The sequence below is a fragment of the Egretta garzetta genome, unplaced genomic scaffold, assembly GCF_000687185.1.
Source record: "Egretta garzetta isolate BGI_Z169 unplaced genomic scaffold, ASM68718v1 scaffold113, whole genome shotgun sequence".
In the NCBI taxonomy this organism is placed as follows: Eukaryota; Metazoa; Chordata; class Aves; order Pelecaniformes; family Ardeidae; genus Egretta; species Egretta garzetta.
Window position 1 is genome coordinate 699,579 of NW_009259115.1, and position 27,215 is coordinate 726,793.

The following is a 27,215-nucleotide window of genomic DNA, read 5'->3' on the forward strand; positions in this document are numbered from 1 at the left end:
TACATTTTAGTAGACTTAATTGAGTTCTCTGGGACACTAATTGTATCCTGTAGTTATTTTCAGTGTAGTTCTCTAAATCTGATCTCTGTTACATACCATAAACACAGGCATTGGTACGGGAATGCAGTGAGACCATGCCTAAATGTTTGTTTTCCCTTACACAATCCTTTTCTTCTAAGAAATTGTGTAAGTGGGTGGGCTGTAGCAATGTCTGTCTTTTGGCAGGGCAAAATAAATGTTAACTTGGGTTAAGTACAGTAATTTTACTATGAAAAGATAATGGCAAAAACAGTATATGCCGCATAAGCAGTGGTACTGTGTAGCTTCTTGGAAGTGGTATGGTGGTTATGATGGTGTGGTGGTTTTCTGATTGCATGCAATGGATCTATTGGTCCTCTCAAAAAAAAAGAAAAAAACCAAAAAAAAAACCCCAAAAACCAAAACACTTATGCTTTAGGTTCCGTATAATCTTGTAGCTTCAGCTCATTTCCCATCCTAGCCACCCCTTCCCACTTAAAAAAAAAAAGGGGGGCAAAACAAACAACAGCAACAATATTTTAGACATCTCCTGTTGATAATAACTTCCAAATGGAAATCAGTTGCAGCTGGTTCTTCGCACTTTAACCCTTTGTCTGCTGGCCTTCCAGGAAATAACTGATGACTGATTGGCCCATTAACCTTTTTTTAAAAAAAAAAGTTTGACAGCCTGGACTTGTGTAATGAGGAGGGATTCCTAGTGAAATCAGGTTGATGGCTGAGTCGCTTGCCCCTGAGGATGCAAAATTAGCCCCGTGGGACCTCGTCTGCATAGAAACTGGACACAATTAGTGTAATATCCAGTGTTATTAATGTAGTTTGGAGTAATTGGGCAGGTTGATTTCGACAGGTTGATAGTGCTAAAATACTATTATAGTGGACCTTTCTACGAATAACTGTTAAACATGGAAAACTGTTTAATAAAATTTTGTGATTGGGCTCACAGGGATTTAAATAGCACAACCTACAATTTTTTCTGAAGAGTAAAACTGAACAATTCTATTCTGCTGCCTGGATTTTCCTGTTCGTGTATGCAGTGATTAAGGACGTACACATTTGCTACTCTTCTTTTGTAGGCATTGCCCTGTGGGTGATGTGGAGCAGGCGTTGCTGCTTTGTTTCACAGTTGCACTTACCAAAAAAAAATTGGCGTATTTAAGCAGAAAATGTATTATTGAACACATCTTCAACTGGCACAGTTGCTTTTCATCTGAGCTCTTTAGGGAGTAAACCTGAAGCGTCACTGGATGTAAGAGTGTGCAAACTTGTATGTTCTTAATATATCATCAGTGATGACCAAGCTAATTTACTGATGAACTGGAAATGTCCGTCCAGCTCAGCCTTAAAACACACTGCAGCCCTCACAACCCGTGGTGGGGCCATACCAGGACAGACTCACCCGCATGTTATGTGGACTTTGCGATCCCAAGCCACAAAGGCTGTGCAAGGTCTATACAGCTTTTGTCACGGTGTCAGATAGTCACAGCAGAAAGGTCAGGAGATGAAACACGGGAGCCTCTCCTTTGGGAAAAGGAGACTTGGCGTATAAAAGAGCGACCACGGGAAATGGCTGGAGGTGTTTCCTGAATTGCATTCCAGTCGCCTGAATAGCCGTGTTTGTGTCCTCTGCCATAGGTCTCCCACAAGGAGGGGAATAACTTCGTGTAGTGTTTCTGGAAAACGAAGCTTGCAGAGGTACCAGTGCAAGGACAGTATTTCAACCTCTCTTTTAAATGGTGCGCTGGCTGAATTGCAGAGTTTATTTCTTGTATAAGCCCTTCTTGGGCAAACCAGCTTCATGTATATGATGATGATTACTGGCAAACAGGATATAGGAGGACTCGATGCTGCATCCTGATTGTATATATTTCTTTTAAGATCTGGAATTGTAATGCTGGAAAGTCACCTAGTACTTCAATGCTGGCATGAACCAATACAGGATCAGTGCAGAGAGACTCTCTAACGTTATGCCGTGTATACTTGTTGAGAATTAGTTACGTACCACATATACTTGTGGAGTTGTTATGCATTGAGAAGTCAGCCCTGCCATCTGAGCTGGAGAAATCTCCTCTCGTTGTGCTCTTCTGTGTCTTTGCATCCCTACAGGGCCTCCTCGCTGCTTGAAAAGGAGTTGTGGGAAATTTTTAACTTGAGGTGGCAAGGTGACTGTTTTCTCTAGTAGGCAGCTCCTTCAACTTATACCAAGCCTTTGGCCTACACAGAAGTGGTACGGTGTATGGTCAGGGGAGAGAGGTGCAGGGAAAATACGATGCGGCCTGGAGCAGAGCTGCAAGTGGAAAAGGGAAGGGCTGAGTGAGAAGGGCACGAGGTGCGGAAAATGGAGTGAGGCTGAAGAGGGCCTTTGCGTTTCTGCATTTTGCAGGATCCCTGCCATAACAATACGTGTGTCTCAATACCACCCATGCTGAGTAATTTATATAGAAGGATTTTCTGAACATTTAGTGACCATCATTTGGAAATCCTCCCTTAGTAAGACTTCAGCAGTACAAAGTTTTATTGCTTAGAAGCCACTGAAAAGCCTAAAAATGATGAATTTCCTAAATTCAACTCTCCAGGGGGCTGCTTCAGGTGGGATTCAGTTTATGTTCTCTTCCTTCACTATCATTCCCTGTTCTCGTCAATATTTGCATAACTCTGCATAAGCCAGTACCCTCCCCACTGACTGTATGCCATACCGCTACCACGTAGGCGGAAGACCACAGCTGTGTTGTCCTACAGGAGGCAGCGCACAGGACTGAACGTCATTTCCTTTATTGTTGAGTAGTTCCTTTACATTTTCCTCGTAAACTTTTGAAAGCTCTGTTTGATAAATGTGGCTTTTTCCATGATTTAATCATAGCAGTTTGGATAACGAGTCTACCCATTTTTAACATGGTGTTCCTAAAATGGAAAAGTAGTTATAGCTGTACAGTTGTATCGTTTCTCTTGTATTTGTTTTCCTGCTTATCCCACACACTATTTCTTTAGTAAAACTGCTGCTTCAGGTGCCCTCATGCACCTGGAAATAACCTTCACCTCCGTATTTATTCTCACCTCAAGGTGCAAAGTAACCTACTATTTTTGAGACTTCATTAAAGCAGTGTAGGCACTGGCCTTGCTAGCTTGGAGTTTATCAAAGAAAACCAGTTATCCTACAGGTTGGGAAAATGACTGCCAGTGAGCAGCAGTACTGTCTTTCGAGCTAGCGCTAGATTTGTCACTTATCTTTGCATGCTTATGGATGACAAGGTAATGCAGGAGTTTCATGGCTCTGAATATATAATAAGTCATTAGCAGACAAGCGAATGTAAATGCTCTTTCTAAAGCCCATTATAGCTGATGTTCACTAGAACTTTGTGCTCTATTATTCTGTTCCTTTCATGCTTCATGCCTGCCCTTCCCAATTCCACTCGCTGTTTCAGCTTCCTTGATTTTTTTTTTTTTTTAATTTGACTTTTGTGTCCCATGTGTAGCTGGAGTGTGTGTCCATTTAGTTCAGTTCTGCTGGTATTTTCATACGCTGCGGTCCTCTGGCCTGAATACTTGTCCTTATACTCTAGTAGCCCTAAGGATATTTCATTGACCCTTTCTGCTAGCTTCTTAGATCATTTTCTCATCTCCTGTGTTGAACGTGAATGTTGAATAGGTTGAACTTATTTTAATCCTGTATTATAACCCAATGTATTTATGCTGTAGACAAGAAAATGTACACATCCACTTTTAATACATCTGTACATGTAAACAAGTGCTTGAAGGAAGATGGTAAATTGTCAAATTTTCTGTATTGTCAGCTCTTTATAGTCCATTCATCTTTTAAGTTATTTTGTGACACACTTTGGTTTTTACATTATGTAGCTCTTAGCACCTCAGGTTTAAATCTAAATAATGCTTGTTTAGTCACTTTATGTTCAAGAAAGGTATAAACTCGATACCAAACTCACAAATGCACACAGGAACTGAGTATATACCCAAAACAGTACTTTATCTACATAACATTTGGAGAGAAAAAGCAGGGGAACCGCAGGTCATTTTCTGACGCATTGTGCAACTGCAGTGTAGTTGGATACATCTGGCCTCCAACCTCAAATGTCCAGACCTGTGCTTGCTTTTTACATTGCAGAAATGCTCATCGACCAAAATTGTTTAGGCCTAGCTATCAATATCCTTAAATTTGAACTTCTCTTCCTATTGCATGTTTTTTCCAGAACAAGAAGATAACTTTGAGTTTATCATTGTCTCTCTCACCGGCCAGACTTGGCACTTTGAAGCTACCACATATGAAGAAAGAGATGCGTGGGTACAAGCCATAGAGAGTCAGATCTTGGCCAGTTTACAGTCATGTGAGAGCAGCAAGAACAAGGTATGGTACACAGAGTAATACTGAAAATTGTTGATTGAGCTTTAAAAGGAATGCAAAATCAAGAACTTCGAATTTTAAACCTGTATTCCTAGAGATGTGCAGATATTAGGCACGTGACAGAGCAGCATTAGAGCTGCATGCATAACTCGGATACTTCAAGACAGCTGGTGCTGTAGCCTGTTTTACAGTTTATTTTTTACAGCAATTGAATTAGTGGAGCTTCTGTTTTGTCTTTTTTACCTTTGGTATTGCTCTTAAAATTTTGACTGAAACTTGGGGCTAGGTCATGGACTCTCCCTACTGAGAAGTTGTATAGTGTAGTCACTGCTGCAGACTCAGGTTTGTTTCAGGTCTGCAGAAGGCCCTTGAGGAAAAGCCTGTCTTCGAGAAGAGTGCAGACAGACCCAAAAAACAGCTTATTTACTAGTCAAACCTCTAGTTAAATCTACTAATCTCCTACATGGCAAAATTTTAACTAAATGTTCTGGTTGGCTTGACCATAAATGTGCAGTAGCATTCATCTGTAGGACTCTGCTGTGATGAAGTAATGCAAATCACAGAAATCAAAATTAAGGTGTTGCTTTTGTGTCTATTGCTTTACAAAGCATATGCACAATTTTTCTTTAATTACACTGAATAATTTTTTTATGGTTTTCTGCCTTAACTAATATAGCAGAAAGCAGATCCAGAAACAGTTCATCAGTGCTTTTTGGGGAAAGATGAACATCATCTAAGAGATACAGGCCTTCTACCTTGCAACACTTTCATATCATGACAGAAGTAATTTGTCTCCTTTCCTGTCAAAATAAATAAATAAGTGTTTAAAATCTGAGACTTCTTCAGCCATTGCTCATTTTTGGAAGGGCAAGAGAACTTTTGCTTCTTGAGTCTCTGTGTCTGCAAACACTTCACAACCAGAGAGCAAGGTGTTGAGTGGTAGTGGAGGGAGAGAAATGAGGAGTAATTATTCAGACATATAGATCCTTTAACATTATCCACCTAACAGATGTCTTTAATGATTTTATCTTTTGAAATTAATGCCTGCTTTCATTGCCCTGATCTACCAGAGTAGATCAGACAGCAGTAATTACAATCATCCTAATATAATCTACTTCCCATTTCGTTTAAAAAAATACGTTTTTTTCCAACATGTATTTCTGAGATAGAAAAAAATGACTGTTTATATGATTTTTTGCCTTTCATGGATTTACACATTATGTATGTTAAGGGAGCACAATAAAGGAAATGTGTACACTAACACCTATATAAAAATATTAATACAGAAGAGGGTAAAGAGTGGCTGGTAATATTCGCTATGCAGTACCCACAGAGATTGACCTTTGTGTATATTAAATATTCTTTTGAAAAGGAGAATCCATTGATAAGATTATGCATGTACAGGGAGCTTTTTGGGTTATATATTCAACCTGCCACAATGCTTAGAGAGGTTTTTTCCTCTAAAGTATTACTGAGGTCTCAAAACATGTCAGAAAAACTAACTGGAATAGCAAAGTGTAGTTAGTTGGACAGGTTTAGTAGGTGTCCGGTTGATAGATCAGGAGGACAAATCTCCACATGGCCATACTTAAGACCTGGTCCTCATCCTGCTCAAATCAATTCACTGCAAAGAGTCCATCACTTAGCTACAGCTAAGAGATTTCTTAGCAAACCCACAAGTTGGTTTACTTGGGTAGAGCTGAACTACTTGTACATCGTGACAGTCTCTCCAGGTCCAAGTAGAGGTCATTGATGGGTTATCATGGAGAGAATTTAAATGGGAGCCGTCTGATTAAATCTGACCTTTTGATGATAAAAAGGTTTCAGTTGCTTTTGCAAACCATCCCTTAGTCTTCATTAGCAAAAGCATAAACATCAATAAAATAAATTGATTTTATAAAATAATATTATCTAATTTATCTCAAGAAGTAAACCTACACTGTGACCACTTTACTTGTGAATAGTAGGGTTCATTTTGAAGCTCAGTTTTCTTCTGCACAGTCTCCCCATTTGTTAGAAACAGGAGTCCCTGCTTGGCAGATGTGGACTTGCAGTACTTGGAGATGCCAAATGAGCACCATTTCCTTTGGAAACCCAAGGACTTGGGTTCCTTGATCACATTCATTCAACCTTGGTCTAAGCTTTGGGTTTTGCCATTCATTCAGCTGACAGTTGTGTCATCTAACCCTTTTTATTGGGTTCTTATTTGTTGCTGATGCATTTCTTTAAATCTGTGCAGTCCCGCCTGACGAGTCAGAATGAGGCCATGGCCCTTCAGTCCATAAGGAACATCAGAGGCAATTCCCACTGCGTGGACTGTGACGCACAGAGTAAGTATGGCTGCTTGGCTTCAGAAAATTGATGACTTCTCCTTCTTGGCCAAGACTACTTCTTAGACGAGACTTAGATAAATGCCTGCCATAGGCTTTGTCTTTTTCAGTATTATGTTCCATATGTTGCTTGAATGTTTCTTCTTCATTATGGAGTTTGGTTAATCAGACTTATTTTATGTTAATCCATATTTCATATATGCTGTGTCAGATGCCTCCTAATTTTTTTCCCCTTGTTGTTTCACATGCCACTTTAAACGTTAACATTTCTTATTTTCCTTTGAAGAAAAGGAAAAAGAAGTTTGCTGTTTGACATCAGTTACTTCCATTTTCCTCCTGTTTTGTGTGGAGAGGGCACGTGTGGCATGGTAATATTTTCGAAGAGGTAGAGCTTGATTGGCTTTTTTTTTTTTGTTTGGTTTTTTTAGGGTTACTTGTCAGAAGAAACCAAAGTCATTGCTCATTATATCTGGATACTAGAAAACTGATTTGGGATTTTTTTTTCTCCCCTTTGTGTTTCTTTCCCTTTTTTTATTTTTTAAAACATACTTGGTGTTCAGAAAAGTGTTCTTGAGAATACTTTGAGCTGTGGTTCACCTCACTAACCCCAGCTGAGGTCATTATTCTGGTGCTCTTTAGTTCCAGGGGTTTGCAACAAAGCCACAAAAAGGAAGTACTCTTGCTCTAAAGCAATTAGTTGTAGAAGCAGAAAGATTGAGAACTTGTGCATTTTTATTTCTTTGATAGTTGAAAGTCTGAACTTTTCTTGTGATTTTTACATGTGCTTAAAATGAAAAAATATTCATTTATTTTTCTGTGGGTATAATTTTTTTTTAAGACGATGTTCAGGATTTGTCCACTGGTCTAAGACATTAGTTAACTTTAAAATGAATGTTCATTTGGAAGTGCAAGTGCTTTTGCATGACTGATTTTCTATCTATATAGTTAGCAATTTAGCTGATTCAGTCATACACCAAACAAATCTATTACCCCTGCCTCATCCTCAGAAGGCTTGAAGGGAAGGTGATTAGCACATTAACAGCCATTTAAAATAAAATATATTTTTCCATACCATCAAAATGTGCTTCACATACAGACTGGTTTTAATTGCTTCTTTTGAAAACTGTCAGGTATTCGTATGATGTCCATAGGAGATGTGTCAAGAACAAAGGCAGCTGCCCTGTCCCCGGAAATTCAGCACGCAGGGATGCGAGTCCTGGTTGGACCAGGCTTTGAGCACCTGGACTGGGATGCTGTCAAAACAGCTTGTTGACCTGCTGGAGGGAGATCCCAAAGAGAGATTTCACAGGGACTTTTCACAGACAGAGAGAAATAATAGCAACATGGATAAATTAAGGTCTTTATATTCTACTGGCTAGCAATCCAGCAGGTGATAAACAAGGGAGAACGTTGGTTTGGCTGGTATTTTAACATATAGGGCCCAAAGTGACTCCTGTTTATTAGTGTTCTTTCATACTGACCTGGTAGTCATTCAGATTTATGCCACAGCTTTGATATAGTTCAAGTAAAAGGCATGTAAGATGCTGTGCTGTATATGAGAAGGACGGGGTCTTCAAGTGACACAGATGTATATTTAGCTCATTTGAAGTACTGCTGTCTGTGAGCAGAGCGCAATGGGACTGTTACTGATTCCTGCTCCGGTCTGCCTGTACAGCTGTGGGTGGCATTTTCCCAGACCCTGCTTAAGTGGTCACCCAGGCAGAGTGGGAACGTGCAATCTCTTCACTGCAGACAACTTCCCACACCCACGCGTGCCCTTTCAGTGTACCCATGATCCGTTCAGCTCTACCCAGAGTCCACGCTATCCCCAAGGGGTGCATTTCTCTCCCCAGGCTTGCACGTACCCTAGTATTTATGCAGCCAAGCTGACGTTTAATCAGGAAAATAATTGTGCAAGAAAGCAGCACTTCTTTTTTTTTTCTCCTTTCAGCCAGGTTGTTTTTCATCCAGATTGCTTCATGGGTCAAGCTGGCCACACATGCAAGGTGCCAGCAGAAGGGATGTGCCAAGAACATGTTGCTGAAAGAGGGCAGGGTGGGACTGCCCTTTTTGGCAACATTCCGTGCTTAGTTGTGTAGCTTTTGGAGGGGGGCGGGGGGTGAGTTTGGAATCTCAGCTGGAACCTCTCTTAATTGTTTGTGTTCTTGGAGAGGATTTAAACCCTCTTAGACTCTTCTTGCCACTTGGCCTTCCTAATTTTAAGGCCACCATCTTTCCTTTTGAAAGATTTGAGATATTTCCAAAGCAATGTATCTAAAAATGTAAACATGCACATGAGTTGAACGTCAGCCTGCTGCTTTTTTTGCCAGGCTTTGCTTTATTTCCTTCTCTCCCTTTCTGCCTTGCCTGGGCAAGTCCTTGCCCCGGAGCATTTAGCATCACAAACACCAGCGCTCTTGTGGAAAGCTTACATAGTTTGCATCTTCACAAAGCCAGATGTTTGGGAGCAAAGGAATATGAGATGTTGCTGTCCCTCAGCTCTATTCAAGAGCCATCAATCTTCCACTTCAGAAGTCTCATTCTTCCTCTTTCTAGAGCTCTTTACCTTTTTAGCACTTCATCACAGCACTTTGTTTCACCAGGGAATTTGTTGCCTGTTAATCAGCAGCAGTAGTACCAGCAGCATCTGTGTCCCACCAGCCTTCTGGCCCTTTGGCAGTCTCAGACTAAAGTTTCTAAGCCCTTGTTTTTTAACATTCCCATCGCGGAGCAATAGATGAGGCGAAGTGCTCTTTAGGTGCTGGAGTTTTTGCCCATGATGATGTCATTTCATGTTTCAGAAAGATAGTGATGTTGCTTTTTTCCTAGGGCATTGGAGTCCCAGTGCTGACTTGTCTGGAGAAGGCACTGAAGGTGATCAAATAGCTTAGGCAAACCCAGCTAAATTCCTGCCCGTGAAGGATTTTAGTTCTTCCAGTCTTACTGCTTAAAGAGGAGATGAGAGGGTAAATATGAGAGAGTCACTCTTTCAAGATACCTGGAGAGCGTGGAATATCATGTCTTTTCTGTTGTAGAAGAGAACAGGAGGGCTTAAAGAGGGAGTCTCATCATGATTTTTCCAGCCCAGGAGTCTAATAACTTACTATGGTGTGTTTGTATTTGAGAGCCAAACACTGAAGTAATGATTCGGATGACCCCGGGAAGCCTATCAAACCCATCACAAGATTCAATTTTATATTCAGAACAGGAAAAAAAAGAATAGAAAAGATGTAAACTTCTTCTCTTTTGCTGCTGCAACTCTTTGCAAGTTGCCTTTGCCCCCCTGCTTTTCCTTCTTTCCCTGGTTCTTCTGCTCCTCACTGCTCCTCTTCTCAGTCCAGCACTATCTTCCGCATGCTGAACTCATCAGGATTTAGCATGGCAAAGCCTTTCATCAGCAACCTTGTGTCCAAAGGGATGAAGGAGATGATGGGGAGGGGTTACTCTCTTAAAAGAGCTGTTCCAAGAGCTTTCACCTTCCAATGATCAATCCGATTGAGATGCAAGTCAAAGTGGGAAGGAGGGTTGGAGAGGACAAGAGAATGAAACACCTTTAAGGATATGGGCAGCTTAAAATTGTAACCTAGGAATATTCAGTGATGTTTAAAAGGTCATATTTTGTTTGACAAATTGTAAGTAAAACAAAGAAAGGAAACTAGCTTTATAGCATCCGTAGCTGCATTGAATGGGCTTTTCCCCTCTTTTACCATCATTTGCATGTATACATACTGGAGAAAAGCCTGCCATGTGCTTGTAAGTATTCTGAACATCCTCCAATTCAGAATTAAAAAAAAGGAAAAAATCAGCCTGAATAGTTATGGCTTACTGACCATGTGTGGTTCTTTTCAGTATAAATCAGTGGTAAGAAATTTGAAGCATGAGATTTGAAAAGTGCTCAACTACATACGGGAAGAGGAAAGTGCAGACAGGAGCAGTGAACTGAAAACAGGGACATCCCTGAGCATGTAATTTACAACAGCTTGCCTGTATTGGTGGGTAGTGACTTCTGTCATCTAACATACCTCCTTTCGAGAACAATTTCTCATGTGCATGCGCTGAAACAGATGTCACAAGTGACATCATGTCAGTTTTTTCCCAGAATCCATTGAACGATGTCATTTGTCCAATCTCCTGATTAGAGCCCTGTCTTGTTCTATGTTATCCTCTTGTAACCAAGATCAACAAGACTGGTTTTTCACTGGTTGTCTCTGATGAGTTCAACACTTGCCTTTCCTGGTTTGCCACCTTCAAACTCAGTTGTGTGTTGACAGATTATTGAAATTTAAAGTACTGTCTTGACAAAATTATATGTAACTTCTTGGTTATTGCTTTGGTGGACTTGAATCGTACCAGCACTGTCAGTTGGAAGTAGGTGAATATTTCTAGAAAAATACTCAGTAAAAGATATGCTAGATATGCTTCAAGCACACAGAGGTATGGGGGGAGGAAGGTCATGCCCTTAACATCAGTTCTGTTAGAAGGATTTGAAAAATATTAATCAGTATTTTTTCTCTTGCTTCATTCTGAGTTCCTGCTTCTTTGAACTCATTGCACTTTTTATTTTTGTGAAGATAACCCTGGCCTTTGCAGGTCAGGGAGAGAGATTTCATTTTAAGATAGTTTGCAAATTTTAAATTATTATCTTCTTTGTTTAAGCTTTTACTGACAAATTAGTATTTTGGATTTTTAGTGTGTTTCAAATATAATACTGGTTCCCCCACTGGCAAGACACGAAACTTAACTGGTGGAGGTGACCTGAAGAAATATGCAGGAAAGGAGTTTATCATGGTTGTCTTACCAAGGACTTGGAAAGTATGGAAGGAGTTTTGTCTCACCTTATTTTTTTGAGATCTGAAATGCTGTCTATTCCTGGTATGGACTTGGTATGGACTTGGTATGGACAGGAACTTTTTTAAAAGGTCTGGTTTTCTGCTCAAGTGAAGTAAGGTGGGGAATTTTTCTTGGGGATATTGTTAGATGTCTAACGACTGACTGAAAAATGTCAGTCAGTGCCTTCAGTGAAACGTAGGACTTTGCCATTCAAATTGTCTGCTTTCCTTTCATGTTTTCTGTCCAAACATGGCATGGCAAAGAACTAGGAAACTTCCACATATTTTAGCTGCCAAAAATAACTTTTCAATTTTGGATTACATTAAATAAATATTTGGATGAAATTTCCTTGAATGGAAGGGGACACTGGAAATTCATTTTATTTAGATTTGAAAAATAATTGCCTGCCCTCTCCATTAATCACCCATTTTCCTGCTTGGCATTTGAGATAGCCTACTTTGGGAGGCCCAGGGTAAGGCAAGAAGAAAAGATCTGACAGCAGGGGGGAGAAAAAAAAGCCACCAAAAATTCCTCCGATACATCTTTCATTGCATTTGTTAAAATGAATGTTTGTTGGAGAGAGGGAGATTCATTCAAAACTAGATTTAAATAACACAGGACACTGACAAAAAAGTGAACCATCTTGGGAAATGACTTTGAATTTCCCGGCTTTTGTCAGGTTTGTCACAGCCTTATCGTTTGCGGGGTTATTTTGTGTGTGTGTGTCGGTCGAATCCCTGGCTCGTACACTAAAACTGGGGCTGTTCAAAGTACCACATTTTCATCTTGGTACTTATCTCCCTGATCTTAGAGATGAAAACATACCCCATAGTGTGTTAGATGTAAAAGCCATATGTAGGTGATGATATAGATGGTTATTAAGGGAGTTGATATAGTTAGCAACAGAGACATTGTATCTAGTCACTCTTTTTATTTTTTTTTTCTCCTTTTTCCCTTGTAATTGGCTATGAGTGGCTCTAGATTCCCAAGGAGGGGCTTTCTCCACTACTTCATCATCAGCTGCCTGCCACTGCATTTATATTTTCTTTGTTTCTTCTTTGCTCTCTAATTCATATTTTTCTTTTGACTGAAGGTGGAATGATACATCTTTTGAGACACTCCTCTCCACAATTTTTACTCCTTGAAGGTTTCTCAGAAGGGTTAGTATCTCCACAGGGCAAAATTGACCCTTCTGGAAGACCTTCCAACTATGCTTTTGGACAGGACGCCTGCATTTTTTTTCCCCCAGAGCCAAAATCTTTATCCACAAACATTAACTAGAAAGTTTTGTTAAGTGCTTTGTTGTACTCATTGCTTGTGTCCCTTTTCCTGTAGACCCTGACTGGGCCAGCTTGAATCTGGGAGCTCTCATATGTATCGAATGCTCAGGTATACACCGGAACCTTGGCACACACCTCTCCCGGGTCCGCTCTCTTGACCTGGATGACTGGCCTATAGAGCTCATCAAGGTGATGTCTTCTATCGGGAACGAGCTGGCAAACAGTGTCTGGGAGGAGAGCAGCCAAGGCCATATGAAACCTTCGTCAGACTCCACAAGGTAGGCTTTCCTACTCCATCTCACCATGGCATGCAGTGGGCAGGTAATATGTGATACTTGCACATGGCTGAGGCTGTAAGCTATGAGCACATAAATCCTCATTTTGGCATTGCAGTCAGAGGTGGTAGGGCGTTACAACATTTAAAAATACGGACTTTTAAAATTCTCCCTTGGAGTAAGCCTTGTAAAAATCGTGACATATATATCTTCACTGCATGCCCAGGAAGAACGTGTGTCAAAGGGGGAGGCTGGGGGGAGGTGCAAAAGTTGAGTGACCCTGTTACTTTTTCATTCTTGCGAAGGTTTCCTCAGGAGCTCTACAATTTTTTTGTTCAATTGACTGACCGGCAGAACAGCGGGAGATTGAAACCTCCCACCTGGTTGTTCCTCAATTTAAATTACACTGTAATGTGTTTCTTTGTTTTGGTCAGCCACAAAGTTCCTGGCTCTTGGATTATCAATTTGTGATTAATAATCTGCCTTCAGTAGTTCAAGCTTACCCAGCAATTTGTATCTGGCCGTCAAGTCTTTGGGCTCTCATCATGGATGTCAAAAGTCCTGCTCACTGTGGACTTGTTATTTTTTTATGTGATATATGTGAAGGTGTAAATTGATAGGGGAGTGGGTGTTTCCTCTGAGGACAGTATTTTACCTACCAGTCATAGCTCAGCACAGTGAATAATCTTCTATCTGCAATGCATTGTCCTACCAAAAGCTAAAGGGTTTTTATGCTTAATTTATCTGATTGCAGTCAAAGGAGGAAGATGTTCTGAAAATACAAAATGTAAGTGCTAATAGTTATAACCAAGGTATTGGCTTGGAGGAAGCAGAGTGACCTCTGGCAGACTGCATTTCAGCAGGGGAGCTCAGACAGGAGAAGGACCTTCTGGACTACCTTGCACAGCTGGGCCAGTCTTTGAGGTTGCCTTCAGAAGTGCGTTATAATTGTCTTAGGGTGAGCTCCAGGGGGGCAGCCTGCATCCAAGCCCTGGTCGGTCCCCAGATAGCGAAACGGCCTGATGGAGGTTTAGCTCTCAGTGTTTGCCTCCTGCATATGAAAGAAATCAGAGGGAGTTATATTCTGATTTTGTTTATGTGTATTTCTTGATCCAGCTTTTTCCAGTACTGGAGCAAGTGAAATTATAATCTGGGAGCATATACCTGGGCCACCTCCCACAGTGTAGGAGTAGGTTTGTGCTGTTCTCCGTAATAAAGTCAACTGTTTCTTATTGCATTATTTCGTTAGCACTGAAAAATGAATTTGTGGTGCCACCTTTGGTTCATCTTCGAGAATGAAGCCAGTACATTAATCAGGCTACTTAGATGAATGTCTATGCATATAAAATTGTTGAGGGAGACCTACACAGAGATTTTGTTCATACATAAACTGTATGTCTGCTGTATACATGTGTATTATTAGACAGCTAGCATAATGATTTCATCAGGTAGATTGAAATCAACTTATTGCCGCCTTTCAGTCATTAGCATTACAGTGTAAGATCCAGAGATCTTACATTGTTGCAACTAAAAAACGTGTTGCTCCTTACTACTGAGGTGAGCTGGAGAGATGCCTCAATTCTAAATACTTTTAAAAGGAAAAGGCATACACTCAATTAGATTTTTTTTAATATATTATTTTGGTGTACCTATAATAAAGATATTACCATGAAAAATCTAAAATACACGTGACTGATGAAAAGAGACCCATCCATTTGAATTAAATTATTTGGGTTTTTATGTTTGGAAGTGAGTTTTACTTATAGAAAATCAACTTTTTTCTCTGTATTTCATGCTCAGAGCTTATTCTAGTTCTTCTGTCTTTCCATGAATCTTTGTGTTTATGTTCAGCTGTTTATGTTTGTCAGTGACATAATTGCACTTTTTTTTCTGGACTCTTAACATTTTTGAGCAAAAGGTATAAAGATTCATTTTATAAATATGCATTGCCATCTGCATGTTCAAGTGCACACCTACATGATGGAAGAAAAAGTAGAATTAAGATTATGTGCAAGTTTTCCTGCAAAGCAATTGTAATTTGCAGCGGGGACAGAAGTGATATTTTTCACATAAATACCTGCTTGCTTTGCTACTCCCGTTTTTTCTGCTGTTTGCAGCAGGGACAGAAGTGATATTTTTCACATAAATACCTGAAATGTCTGCTTTTTGAAAGTGTGTGCCTCCATTTGCACTTTACTTTGGTCTCTACTAGCATCATAATCCTTCTGTCCAAGATGTAGCAAGAAGATAAGTTCAGGTTCTTTAGACAGAAGTTATGTATTCCATTTTCTCACTACTGTTTGCAGTTTTGCATGAGGAATCATATCAGAAGCAGCTACAATGGGCCTGAAGTGGGGTTAAACAAACCCCCCTTTTTTTGTTGTTGAGGGCCTGAAGGTGGAAGAGGCAACTGAAGTTGAGGGCCTGGGGGAAGGAGGCAAGAAAGTAAGCAAGTAGAAAGATGACTGGGGAACTGAGATTTGGAGTTCCGGTGGAGGAGGGATGGAGGGAGTCCAAGGATATTTGGAGACGGGGAAGAAAGAATCATTCAGGCAAACTTCTTCTGAAGGGGAAAAGAGCTGATGGCCAGTGTTGGGGGGCTGTTCCTGCCCATGCTGGTGGGCTCTGGGGTCAGCTGGAGTCTGAGTCCTCTGCTATATACAGAGGTTTACACACATAACATGCTCCTGCTTCAATGAGTTCTCACCAAAACCCCATCAAATGGGAGAGGGAAGTACTCCCATGTTTTCTTCCAAGTTTCTCCTGAACTTGCTCATACCCCAGTTCCCTTCTGCAGCCCCTCTTACTACATGTGTCCCATGTAGCGCTCCCATTTTCAGTTCATTACATATACTCATTAATCCACCCTCCATGGCTTTCCACATGTTTGCTCAGACCCTCAGGCTGTGCCTGCAAGCAAAGTGTTGGAAACACAAGAACAGAAGATTTCTTAACCATTCTACCAGCTGATTCAAAGGCTTAGCACAAAACATAAGACCTTAGAAAAATACGGTCCTGTCACATGTCAGCACAATGATGGACTCTCTGTTAGTAGACATTTGTAGAGGGGATCAGATGTACACAGGTTTCACCATTTCATGTTGCGACTTTCTATTGGAGATGAAGCCATCAGTGGAAACCCACGGGCTTTCTAGGGGCAAAAAAAGGATTATTGACTGCTCCACAAATACTTAATCTGTTGAGCCAGGAGGCTCGAGGAGCATTCACATGCTGGACCAAAAGGAACCTGGAAATCTTGACATGGCTTCCAAAGCAGTCCCTTCAGCTTGGGAGAAATCAGCACTGATCACTGAATCATTGCAGTGGCATCCCATGTTGAGTAGAGTGAAGGGTGGAGAGACCCAGGGAGACCGAAGTTTTCCAAGAAGGATCGCCAAATGGCCACACAGTAATTAAAGAGTCTTACCCCAGGAAAATGTCACCAATATTTATAAAAATAGAAATATGCCAGGCTTTGGGTACATATTGCATTTTTTATTTTGTACACTCAAAAATTAGTTAAATATTATCAAACTTAAACCACTTCAAACATACCATACTGCTGTCCTTTCCTAGCCCACTCTAATTCACTTAAAACTCTTTCTCCAAGAAAGTCATGGGGAAAGATAAACCTGAAACTGTATTTTGAAGGTCAGAAAGGGTCTCAGATTGGAGGGTATGATCTCAAAGCCTGAGAGTTTTGTAGCAAACGGTATTACTCCTGTTACTTTCATCAGGGATATCTTGCCTAGGTATGTCCTGTAATGTTAACACGTGCCAGGTCTCATCAAGTCTGAAAGGCAGCTTATAAAATAAGCAGATCTCTAGGTCATTCGGTGTCTCTGGATCAAAAACAACACCTTGGATGGCCTCTAGCATTAAACTGGAAGGCAGCGCAGGTTATGGGAGCACAGGTGCAATGGGATCCCCCAAGAAGCAGCGTAGAGTAAAGCAGGAGCATGAGGCAAAGTTCAGACTGAGGGTGTTGGTGTGATTACGGGGAGGAAAGAGGAATAAACATGAGCTCCTGGTGAGCACAAAAAGTTGGTGAAGCAGCAAGAAAGCCCAAGCACAGGCAAACACGTGCACGTGGAAGGGAAAGGGGACCAGCAGGCCTCTGAGTGGTGGTGTCCATGGGTCCCTGATTAGGTCAGCTTTGGAAGGCTGGTAATTGGTTCCAGCAATTACCAGCAGCCCTGAGAACCGCTGCTCAAACTTCGGGAGCCCTGTGACAAATTGAAGCTGACTGCTGGTGAAGGAGTATCGACTTCCCATTTCTAAACAGGGGGATCATTAGTCAAGAAAAGCATCTTTTAATTACTCGCAGGAAGGGGGGGGGGAAAGGAGGAAAAAAAGAAAAAGATCTTTCAGTATGGATCCTGTAACAACTGCCATTTTTTTTCCAAGTGTATTCAATATTAAATTTATTGTCTTGGAGGGGAGGGGGTGAGCAGGGAGAGCTTGTCTGTGGTCCCTCCTTCGGTAATGCAGGTTTAATTTGGAGTGAGAAGTCAAATTAGAGTAAATCAATGTTGCGACAATTAACTGGGACTAGGGATGAGATCAGGATTTTCCCCTCTAATTGCTATTGATACTATTTAAGCACACTCTTAAAACATTGATTTGGAGTGATGTGGCACAGGAGTAGCCCAGTGGGGCAGGGGCAGAACTGCTCCATGGAGGAATGTCGGAGATGTGGTGAAGCCAGCTTGGGGAGTCTGTGCCATGTTTCGCCTGGGCCTTTTGCAGTGGCATATAGGTCTCCTACCAGGTATTTAGCTTTCTTCTGGACACAGCTCACATGCTTTGCTTTCTCCAAGTACTATTCTTGCCCGTGCGGCTTCTGGTTTTTAGACTTGCCACCATAGAATTCCTAAGATGTTGGCCTTTTCCAAATGAGATGAGTTGCCACCATCCCTCTGCCTGCTCCAGGAGGTGATTATCTGCTGCCTGGCCCTTACCCTCTTTCTCTGAGCTCCCAAGGTCCCCACCTCTGTCTCTCTGCAAGTACTGGGATGTGCCAGCAACAAGGCCACTTCCACCAGCTGGAAGCTGCTGGCCAAGAGGAGGGAGGGCAGTGTTGATATCCAGCTACCATCCCAGACCTGCTTGTTGTCCTGCTGCTCAAGCAATGATGAATATTTGCATTAGCTATGTGAAAACCTTGGAGTTGAAGGGCTCCACCATTTCCACATCTTTTTGAGAATATTCCTAAATAGAAAGAACCTCCATCTCCGTTAAAATGGATTTTTAAAGTGAGGGATGAGCCGTTAGTAGAAACTGAGGTGTAGTTTTAAGCTCTGCCGAGGCAGCCCCAAGCAGCAGCTCTTTAAATGGAGCTTGGAGGTTGGAGCATCTGCTGCAATTTTGCTCAGGTAGTCTGTTTGCATAGCAGTCACCCTGTTTATTCTGGTTACCAAAGGTTATAAGAAAATAGAGAGGTTCTTAACGCTGTCTGAGAAGTCTGGAGTTGGGAGCTGGCAGTGTCGGGAATTGACTTTCACCTTAAGATGTAAGATCCAGTTTGATCCCTCACTCACTAATGAACTGAATTTAATGGTGTCAGAAAAAAACATTATGCAGCTCGACTATATTTAGCAGGCTTTTACAATCCTAAACTGAAGCCTGGCTTGCCGTTTCGAGGCTTGCATCCGCTATGCTGAGCATGCACTGGTTTCTGGGGGATAACTGGGGAGCGACTTCTACGAAAAATACTAAACCATGCCGCCTTTTTCTTTTTTTTTTTTTTAAAAATAATTATTCCTTCATTGTAGACAGTACAGATGAAGGGTAAGCCCAGGGAAACGGAGCAGTTAAGATCACAGTATCATATGCTGAATCTTGTAAGGATGCTCCACTTCATCTCTCTCTCGTTTCTTGTTCCTTTTGGCCATCAGATTGCTGTTATAGTCCTGTTGGTCTCCGATTCCTGGCATAAGGCGTCAGCGTTACAAATGGGGCCTGGGGGAACATCAGTACCTCTCTATCTGCAATTGTCAGGTCTGGTTTCTTAGCGGTTCTTGGCCTGATGAGGTCAGTGTTTTGTGCCTTTTGAATGCTCCTCCATGCTTGACACCTTTCCCATTTCAGAGGTGGGGGAAGGGTGTTTTTAAAAATAAATAAAAAAAAATTAAAAAAAAAATTTTTTTATTGTGAAGGGCTGACCAGAACCCATCTGCAGTTGGGTGGCATCTGCTCCCCACATGTCACTTCCCTCATTAACAAGCAATTGAATTAATTAAATGCTATTCAGAACACGCATAACAAGCTACCGGCAGTGTCCAAATTAGCACTGATAATCAAGGATGATTTCCTTTATTATCCTGCTAAGTGGTGTGCAGGCTCTGATCTCCCTGTCTGCCCTCATCTATTTACATACCCCCAGCTTCTGCCTTTAGAAGCTGAGGTTATCTTACCTAGTTAATTTGCCACGATCACCAAGCATGGCGGATTGATATTCCTGCCTCTGCTGGAGCAGCCCCCCCCTTTCTCCCCCTTTCCTTCCTCCCCAAGCCTGGTCCTTTGTATCTCAAGCTCACTGATAAATTAAAAGCCACCCCTGTGGTCTCTCAAGTGAGTAATAGAGGCAGAAATTTCATTTTGCAACTGGCTGATTTAATGATCCAAAGGGTAATTAATGGCCTGATTATCTTAATGTTAAATATGTCCGGCAGCAATTACTGTGACCTCCCGCTTGTCAAGGTCCAGGCTATGCTCTTCTTTCAATTAAGTTCTCTGGGGCTTAATGGTATGAATAAACTCCTCTGATTCTATCATTCCGGACTCTGAGATTTAAGCGAGCTAGGGGCTCGTTTGGAGTTTTAATCAGCCCGTCTTCTACTTGAGCGATCAGAGTTAACAATTATAACAAGGACAGTTTAACTTTCTTTCTCCCCCCGCCCCTTTCTACTTCTTTATATTTTTATTTTATTATTTTTTTCAAGTGCTTGGAGGGAATTTTGTTGGCTGCAGCGGCAGCTTTGCAAGGCTAGTCTCTCCCTATATAAATTATCATGTGAATGCTGCTGTTTTTCCATTTGACAGGCTTAATTAATTGGCAGGAGCGCCCGAAAATGACAGTGCCACTAATTGCAACTCCAAGTCCATTTCTGTCATTGCGGCACGCTTGTCAGCGGGCATGCCCCGCTCCTCGCTGCGGCCGGAGTTTGTTGACGTTTTCCATTTCGGTTTTCACATCTCGTCGGGGAACGTGATGGGATGTGATAGCCCAAGATGTGCCTTTGGGTTTTCCAGGCATGCAGTTTGTGTGCAAGAATGACATTTACTGCCAATAAAGTTTAGACAGCTGGGCTTCTGCCCACCCAACAGCTGCTAGGGGACTTAAGATTTGACTTAAGATATTTCAGCAAGTCCTGTGAACAGGGGAGACTTTGGGAAGGAATTCATTAAAAGGAGGGGGGAAAAAAAAAAAAGCAACACACCAACAAACCCTGAGAGTTGTAGCTCACTCCTGGTCTTTCTGGTGGCTGAACTACACTGAACAGCATAGCTCCCAGTGAGCTGGAGTTATATTAGCTCTGTTTTGGACAGCAGATATTTTGTAAAGATAATGAGGAAAACGTATAAATTATTAGTTACAAGAGTATTGTGTTTTCAAATGCACACATAAATAAAGGCTGATTCATTGCTGCCAGTAAACTAAAACCTTTCGCTGTATGGCTGTAGAAATGAACTGATTCTGACATGCTAGACTGCATGCTTTCAGATCAGAGTAACTGTAATTATTTTTAAATTAAATTTAAAAAAAAATAAAATCTGTCACTTACCAGTAGCTTCCAGGAAATGCATCTAATAAGAATAACTAAGTGAGGCAAATGAAATGTCAGCTTGGGTGGCGGCTGGTCAGATTTCAGCATTTGGAGGCCTCAGAAGCTCAAATGCAGTACTCCAAAGATGAAGGTTAGTAGTAGTACGATGTATTTTATTGTCCTTGTAGCTGCTTGGCAGACCTTGTCATCCAGAAGCTGATCCGGTAAAACACTGGTGCTTTCATAGTGGCGTGGGAGATGCCTGGATGTTTAAAAACAAAACAACAACAAAAAAACCCTTGACCCCAATTGTCCAAGTTAATGAGCGCTTTAGATAAAATGCTCCCTGGTTCAATTGCATGTTTCTTGTGTGCAAATCTGTCTTTGATAAAAACTCAACCACTTTGTCAACAGAAGCCCAGTTTGCAATTATTACTATAACTGATTCTCCTCATTGTCTGTGAAAGAGAAACCTGCAAGGGAGAATTATTTCTGTCTCCTTCTGCAGTACATTAGAGTGTTTGTTAAAAAGCAGAGGTTTAAAAGCCACAACGCTGCTATTTTTTTTAATCTAAATAGCATAGGTACCATTTTTATTAAATTCTCTGAATATTTCATTTTTATGTGTATATAGACATTGCTCTCTGCATTCATACCTCACATGGAATATATACATGCTATGTGGGCGCTGTGGTGTAGTATGTTACGGACCCATACAGCCCATGGTCAGCAGAGATGTCCAATTACACTGGGTGTATAGTATGTCCTTTTAATCTTGCCTACCAACTACCTTCTGGACAGTTTGCCCAAGCATTGCTGGTGTAGTCTAGAATTTTTGGAGAGAAGAGCCAAAGAAATCCCCATTGCTTTTGTCTTTCTCGCTTTCTCTGATGTCTCTCCTGTGTTACATGATCCATACATCCATTTGTTGTTCATCCTTTGAAAAATGTTTTTGAAGAGGACAGGGGAGAGCAATGTGTTTTGGCCTTGTTTTGATACCTGCTAGCCAAGATTCCTCTTTGCTAAAACACTAAAATCCTTCCTCAAACCCAGATTTTTATGGGTATGGTGACAATACGAAAATGAAGATCCGAGTAGTGGACCAGAGGCGATGGTCAAGCTTTGAATACTGAACTAAAGATAAAAAGAAGGGAAAGGCCTTCAAGGGGCCTTGAAAGAGAAGACAAGTAGCTTTGCTTTCATACTGTAGTGGAACAGAAAGGCCACAGTCCGTATTTTAGCAGCTTTCTGCCATTTTCTTAAAAGTCCAGTGACATTTGGTGGGTTTTTTCCCATAATGCGTCATCCCCAGGAATTGTGGAAAACAGTCACCCCTTGTTTTTGAAGGTAGTTTTCAGTGTTGATGGAAAAATGAGAAACCCGCTCTGAATACACCCAGAAGACTTGCAGACAGACATCCTTGAGTGTATTAAGCTTACAGATCAGAGCTGCTTGAGGGCATCTTGCCTCTTGAGGTTTCTGCTGTAGGACAGGTGATAAAGACTGAAGTGTTTTACCTTGTAGGTACCATTAACTCAAGGTTAGGTACCTTTATTCTGCTGAGATTCTTGGCAATTTCTGGTTCTGTTTTTTGTGTCTGTTTGGCTGCCACACTGAACAGCACCGAGTTAAGCTGAAATCCCTTAAAAGGGATGTTGATGAGCTGTTACACTTTGGGAAGTCTAGGATTCAAGTTCAGGACTCAAGCAAGGAGGATTTCTTTCTATTGTATGAACAGTGATGATTGGGACAGTGGGGAGATGTCCTGGGAAAACAGTATTCATAAGTCAATAATCAGCTATCAGAAAAAGTGATTTTTTTGTTTGCTAGAGTAAGAACCGGTCTGTTGGTTGAGTGCTTGTTCTAAAGGTCTCAAAACAGTGTAGGTATTTGGTTTCAAACTTAATTTTCAGTTTAGATATGGATTGATTGTTTCTTGTTTTATGTTACTTCTCTCCCAAACACCTAGCATTGCTAGAGAGCATCTCGGCTTTGAAGACCAAAGTGTCTTCACTGCTTGGCCATTAACTACTTGAAAAGGTCAAAACAGAACTTGCCAATAAGAGAGATAACTATCACTCTGTTTATTAGAAACTACTTGGGCCAGCATTTAACTGTGATACTACAGCAGAGGAATGGAAGAGCTGATGGGAACAGAGAGATTAATTTCAAATGAAAAAGAATTTGATATTGTATAGATAAATTGAGGGAGGATATGGCTTACATCAAGCTAATGGCTAAAGGGCAGTCCTACTTAAAATGAGTCAGATACCAGTCACTGTGGGTTAGTCTTCCCCTGGAAAATTCCTTGAAACTTTTATAAACATTTAGAAAGAAAGTAGAAATGAGGCTCAATCACATGCCACAGCAAATTCAGCCATTAGAAAATATGGACAATGGTACCTATATGACAGTGACGTTTCCCATCCCTTGGTGACTACAGCCTCACATCCATCTAACTGCAGTCCAGAGTCATTGCAGACTTGCAAAGGGACAGGCCCATAAGCCATACTTCATTCCAGAAGACAGACCAGGATGATGGTTAGCTCTTCTGAAGAAGTGCCAAAAAGAACAGGTAAGTTAGTTTTCTCTAGGGTCTTGAAGAGATCTGGAAGCCTTTTACTGAGAAAGCAGCATCAGGCTTGGGTAGTGTGGTGTATGTGCTGAAAGAGGCCATCCATCTCTCCCTCTCTCCACCGAGAACCACATGTTTCTGTCCTTTCCCCATAGTCATGCAAGTGTGAGTCTGGTTGGCTCATGGACCCCATCAAAATCTGCAGTTTTGGTGCATTAGGTTTCTTCTGGTGCAACAAACCGGTCCCTTCCACCCTGCAGCTTGTGTGAGCACTGTATCACTGTAAAGGAAGCGGCAGGAGTTCATGGCCAGGGATAAGGGGGCAGATGGGGGCAGATCAGCCCTTCCTGCGGCAGCCCACAGCTAGAGCAGATTAGGCATAAGGTGAAAGAGTGCCCTGCTGTTGCTCATTTGAATCAAAGAACAGATTGGTGGTGAATAGTTTTGAATTAGGTAACAGGTAGACTCCAGAGTACTTTTTTCTCCTGATACATTTTTTAAAAAGAAAAATAAAAATTGCTACCTTGCCAAGCTTAGAATTGGCTTCATGGATTGGAGATTGAAACCACGCTAACTGTGAGATGCTATTTATGGGGTTTATTTTAGCTGTCTAATATGAAATACCTGAATTAGGAGTACAGGGTAGTGCGGCTTTGCAGCGTGAACTCTGAGATGGGGCAAGTGTAGTGTAGAGAAGTATTAAAAAACACCACAAAACACCACTGTGAGAAACCTGACTAAGCTCATGTGCTCCTTATTTTCAGGAGTTAGCATCTGTCAAATCTGATGGGTTTTTACTGGGAGGCCAACAGATACTTCTGTGACTCCGGGTGCAACTCCTTGTTCAAAACCACGGAAGTTATTGAACTTTGCAACAGAACATTTGCGAGGGAGTACATTTACATTAGCTGGGCTTACTTGAACCCATTTTTTATCATTTACACTGAAATTAAGTTCCACACTGCTCAATGTATATATGCACCAGATATCTGCTACTCTACAACACCTGAGGAATAAATACGGAGAGTTTCATCTTAAATACGGCAAGCTAAAAGCATCTGAAAAATGAAATTTACTGTATAAAGCATTGCACAGCCTTACCAAAGTGATCTTTGCCCTCATGGTCTTTAATAGTAGCTATTTTATCAGTTATTTCCAAAAGGAAAAGCATTTAACACTTGTGTTGCTATCGGAATTCAGGCATTTGTGAGGCTGAAACTTGTAATAATAAAAAGGTAAAAAAAAGCAATTGAGGAAAAAAATGCCAAATGCCAAGCATCAGCTATTACGAGGTCCCACGGGTCAGATCCAAAGGCTCATCTATGAGATGCATTTAACTTTGGAAAGTACTGTAAATCGAGCACTTGCTGCTGCTGAGGAACTCAGCAGAGCTGCTTAGGTGGGAAGGAAGATATCCAGCATATTAAAAAATTACATATTTTGTTAGAAAGAGGGCTTATATAAAACATTTTCTTTTTATTTGGAGCTTTACTGGGTACTTGGTGTTTAACAGGTTCTTTTTCTCTGTATGTCAGGTCTTACCAAACATAAAGTTGTTTAAACGTATAATTCAAATTGGTTGATACACATGGCATAACAGCAGTTACTCTAAAGCCAGTTTATTCCTTGTTTGTGCTGCTGAAGCTTTGTTATATAAATTGTTTTTAAAGTTTCTATACGTGTTTTCCGCTGTTAAAAGATATATAAAACAATTGTGGTTAAACGCGAGGACAGGCTGTCACTGGTTGGGCTGAGAGCCCGGGAAGGTGGTCCTCACCTTACCTTTCCCTGGGCTTAACTTAGATGGGATGTCATCAGAAGGTTGTGTTTCATGGACAACAAGCGTTCGGTAGTGGTCACTAGTGATGGTGGTAGTTATGTTCCTTCATCCTCCCGCGTTGTTTTTGACCGTTTCAGCCCTTCGGAGGTTGTTTGGATGGCAGATTACTTTGTTTGAGCTTGTGGTACAGCGGGGAAAAGAGCATGGCTAAAACCAGCGGTGGCAATGCTTAACAGTACTTTAAAAAAAGGCAGTGCCTTGCCGTGCTACTGGTGGCTTTGCTGGCCGGTGACACTAGGCACAGAAGCAGCAGCATGCCTTTGCTTTGGTCGTGGCTACAGAACCTGCAGGGCTCCATAACAGTAACTGTGACCAACTTTCTCTCTTTTGTGATTTTTTTCCTTTTTTTTCCTTTGTTTAAGACTGAGCTTTGTTTCTGGCTCTGCAGGAAGCTGGTAGCCTATGGCAAGGGACTGGGGAGATAAGACTTCAGTAAGATAACTAAATGAAAAGGGCAGCAGTGAAAAGATGGTGCTGGCTTTTGACTGGACTGAAACTTGATATACACATCAGCCCAAATGCAGTTTCCCCACGGCTCTCAAATATTATCCGTTTGTCAGAGGCAATGCGCTTACTGCTGGATTTTCAGATGTGCGGGTGCTGGTGGGGGAGCCAGCAGCGAACCCCTGAAAGAGAAGAGTGACCAGAAGAAATAAGACCACCATCACTCCAGCTTTCAAGTAATTAAATAGCAGGCTAAAATGTGTTGAGGTGAACACAGGTGACGAATCGGAGCCTTTAGAGGGTAGGAATTAGAGTGAAATGAGATGCCTTACTGTGCCTATTAACTAGATTGTGCAGACAGTGCAAAGTCCTGTCGCTGAAGCATTTTTTGTGCGAGTCTGCAGAGACGTACGGTAGTGAGAAGAAGCCATCTCTTAATAATTGGTAAGCCTCAAAAGGTACGGATGGGATATGCTTCAAAAAGTCTTCACGCTGAACAGATGATTGTCATGGCCTAGAAATCTTGCAGCTAACTTTTCTTTTTCCCCAAAAGATTTAAATTTTCCTGGTTTCATCCAGGTCAGAATTTCTAAGTGATGTTTTTGTTGTATTTTCACTTTTCTACAGCACCTGCTAGACTTGGAGAACCGAGGTGCATGGACAATTAAATCACAACCTCTGTTAACACTTCTAAGCCTCCTCCGCAAGTGGAAAGAATAGGATTTGAGTCACTGTGTACTAAAACTGAAGGATTTCTTCAGCCTCCAACTTGAGATAATATCCAAAAGTTGGTTTTTTCCTCTCTCGTCTCAAGAAGCAAAAATTTGCAGCTTCTAATCCTTTGCTAATTACATGTGTATGCTCCTGTCTGAGCCTTTCCAGTTCACATCTGCTTTGGCCACTTGTGCAACTCCCACAGCTCAGACCAGTCATAAACAGATACCTGAGATTGCATGGATTGGCCTGTTGCATTAATGCAAAAAAGAGGGGAAAAAAAGCCACTGCAGAAATTCAGGTTACTTGTTTGGACCTCCAGTCAAGGAGAAATAAAAGTTTTAATGTATTCTAAATATTATTGCAGCTGCAATTCTGAGAAGTAGGCAGAACTGCAATTTTGGTTGGTATAGGTACACCCAGCCGTGGTCTCAGCTCACTGCTGTGGACACCGTCACCAGTGGGAGAGTATTGGTATAGGTCAGGGCCTGCTTTGGCTGGCATCCCTTGGGGGAAGACAGGGATTTACTGGTGTGCTCGTCTGTATGCACACTGGAAGTGATCCGCATCCATGGTCTCTGGGAAATGTCCAACCCTCTGCCTGTCCACGGGTGGCTACATGCAGCACGGATTTACTGCACACAGCCTTTCCTTGCTGTTCATATCATCAGGTATTTGTGAGCCTAGAAAGGTTGAGCACTGCCGCCTTGGACAGGGCTGGCCAGTAAGGGCAGGTTTCCTGACTGGAGAGATGTAGACCGTGAC

At 41.5% G+C, this 27,215-nt stretch overlaps 1 protein-coding gene across 1 annotated transcript in view; it reads left to right on the top strand.

The window, feature by feature from the left end:
- The window catches only part of AGAP1 (ArfGAP with GTPase domain, ankyrin repeat and PH domain 1), a 234,923-nt gene that overhangs the window by 185,536 nt on the left and 22,172 nt on the right, over window positions 1-27,215 (top strand). Inside the window, exons 10-12 of the mRNA XM_035891073.1 lie at window positions 4,242-4,396; window positions 6,633-6,723; window positions 12,889-13,111. Coding sequence (XP_035746966.1) covers window positions 4,242-4,396; window positions 6,633-6,723; window positions 12,889-13,111 — 469 coding nt within the window. The remainder of the gene's footprint in view (window positions 1-4,241; window positions 4,397-6,632; window positions 6,724-12,888; window positions 13,112-27,215) is intronic.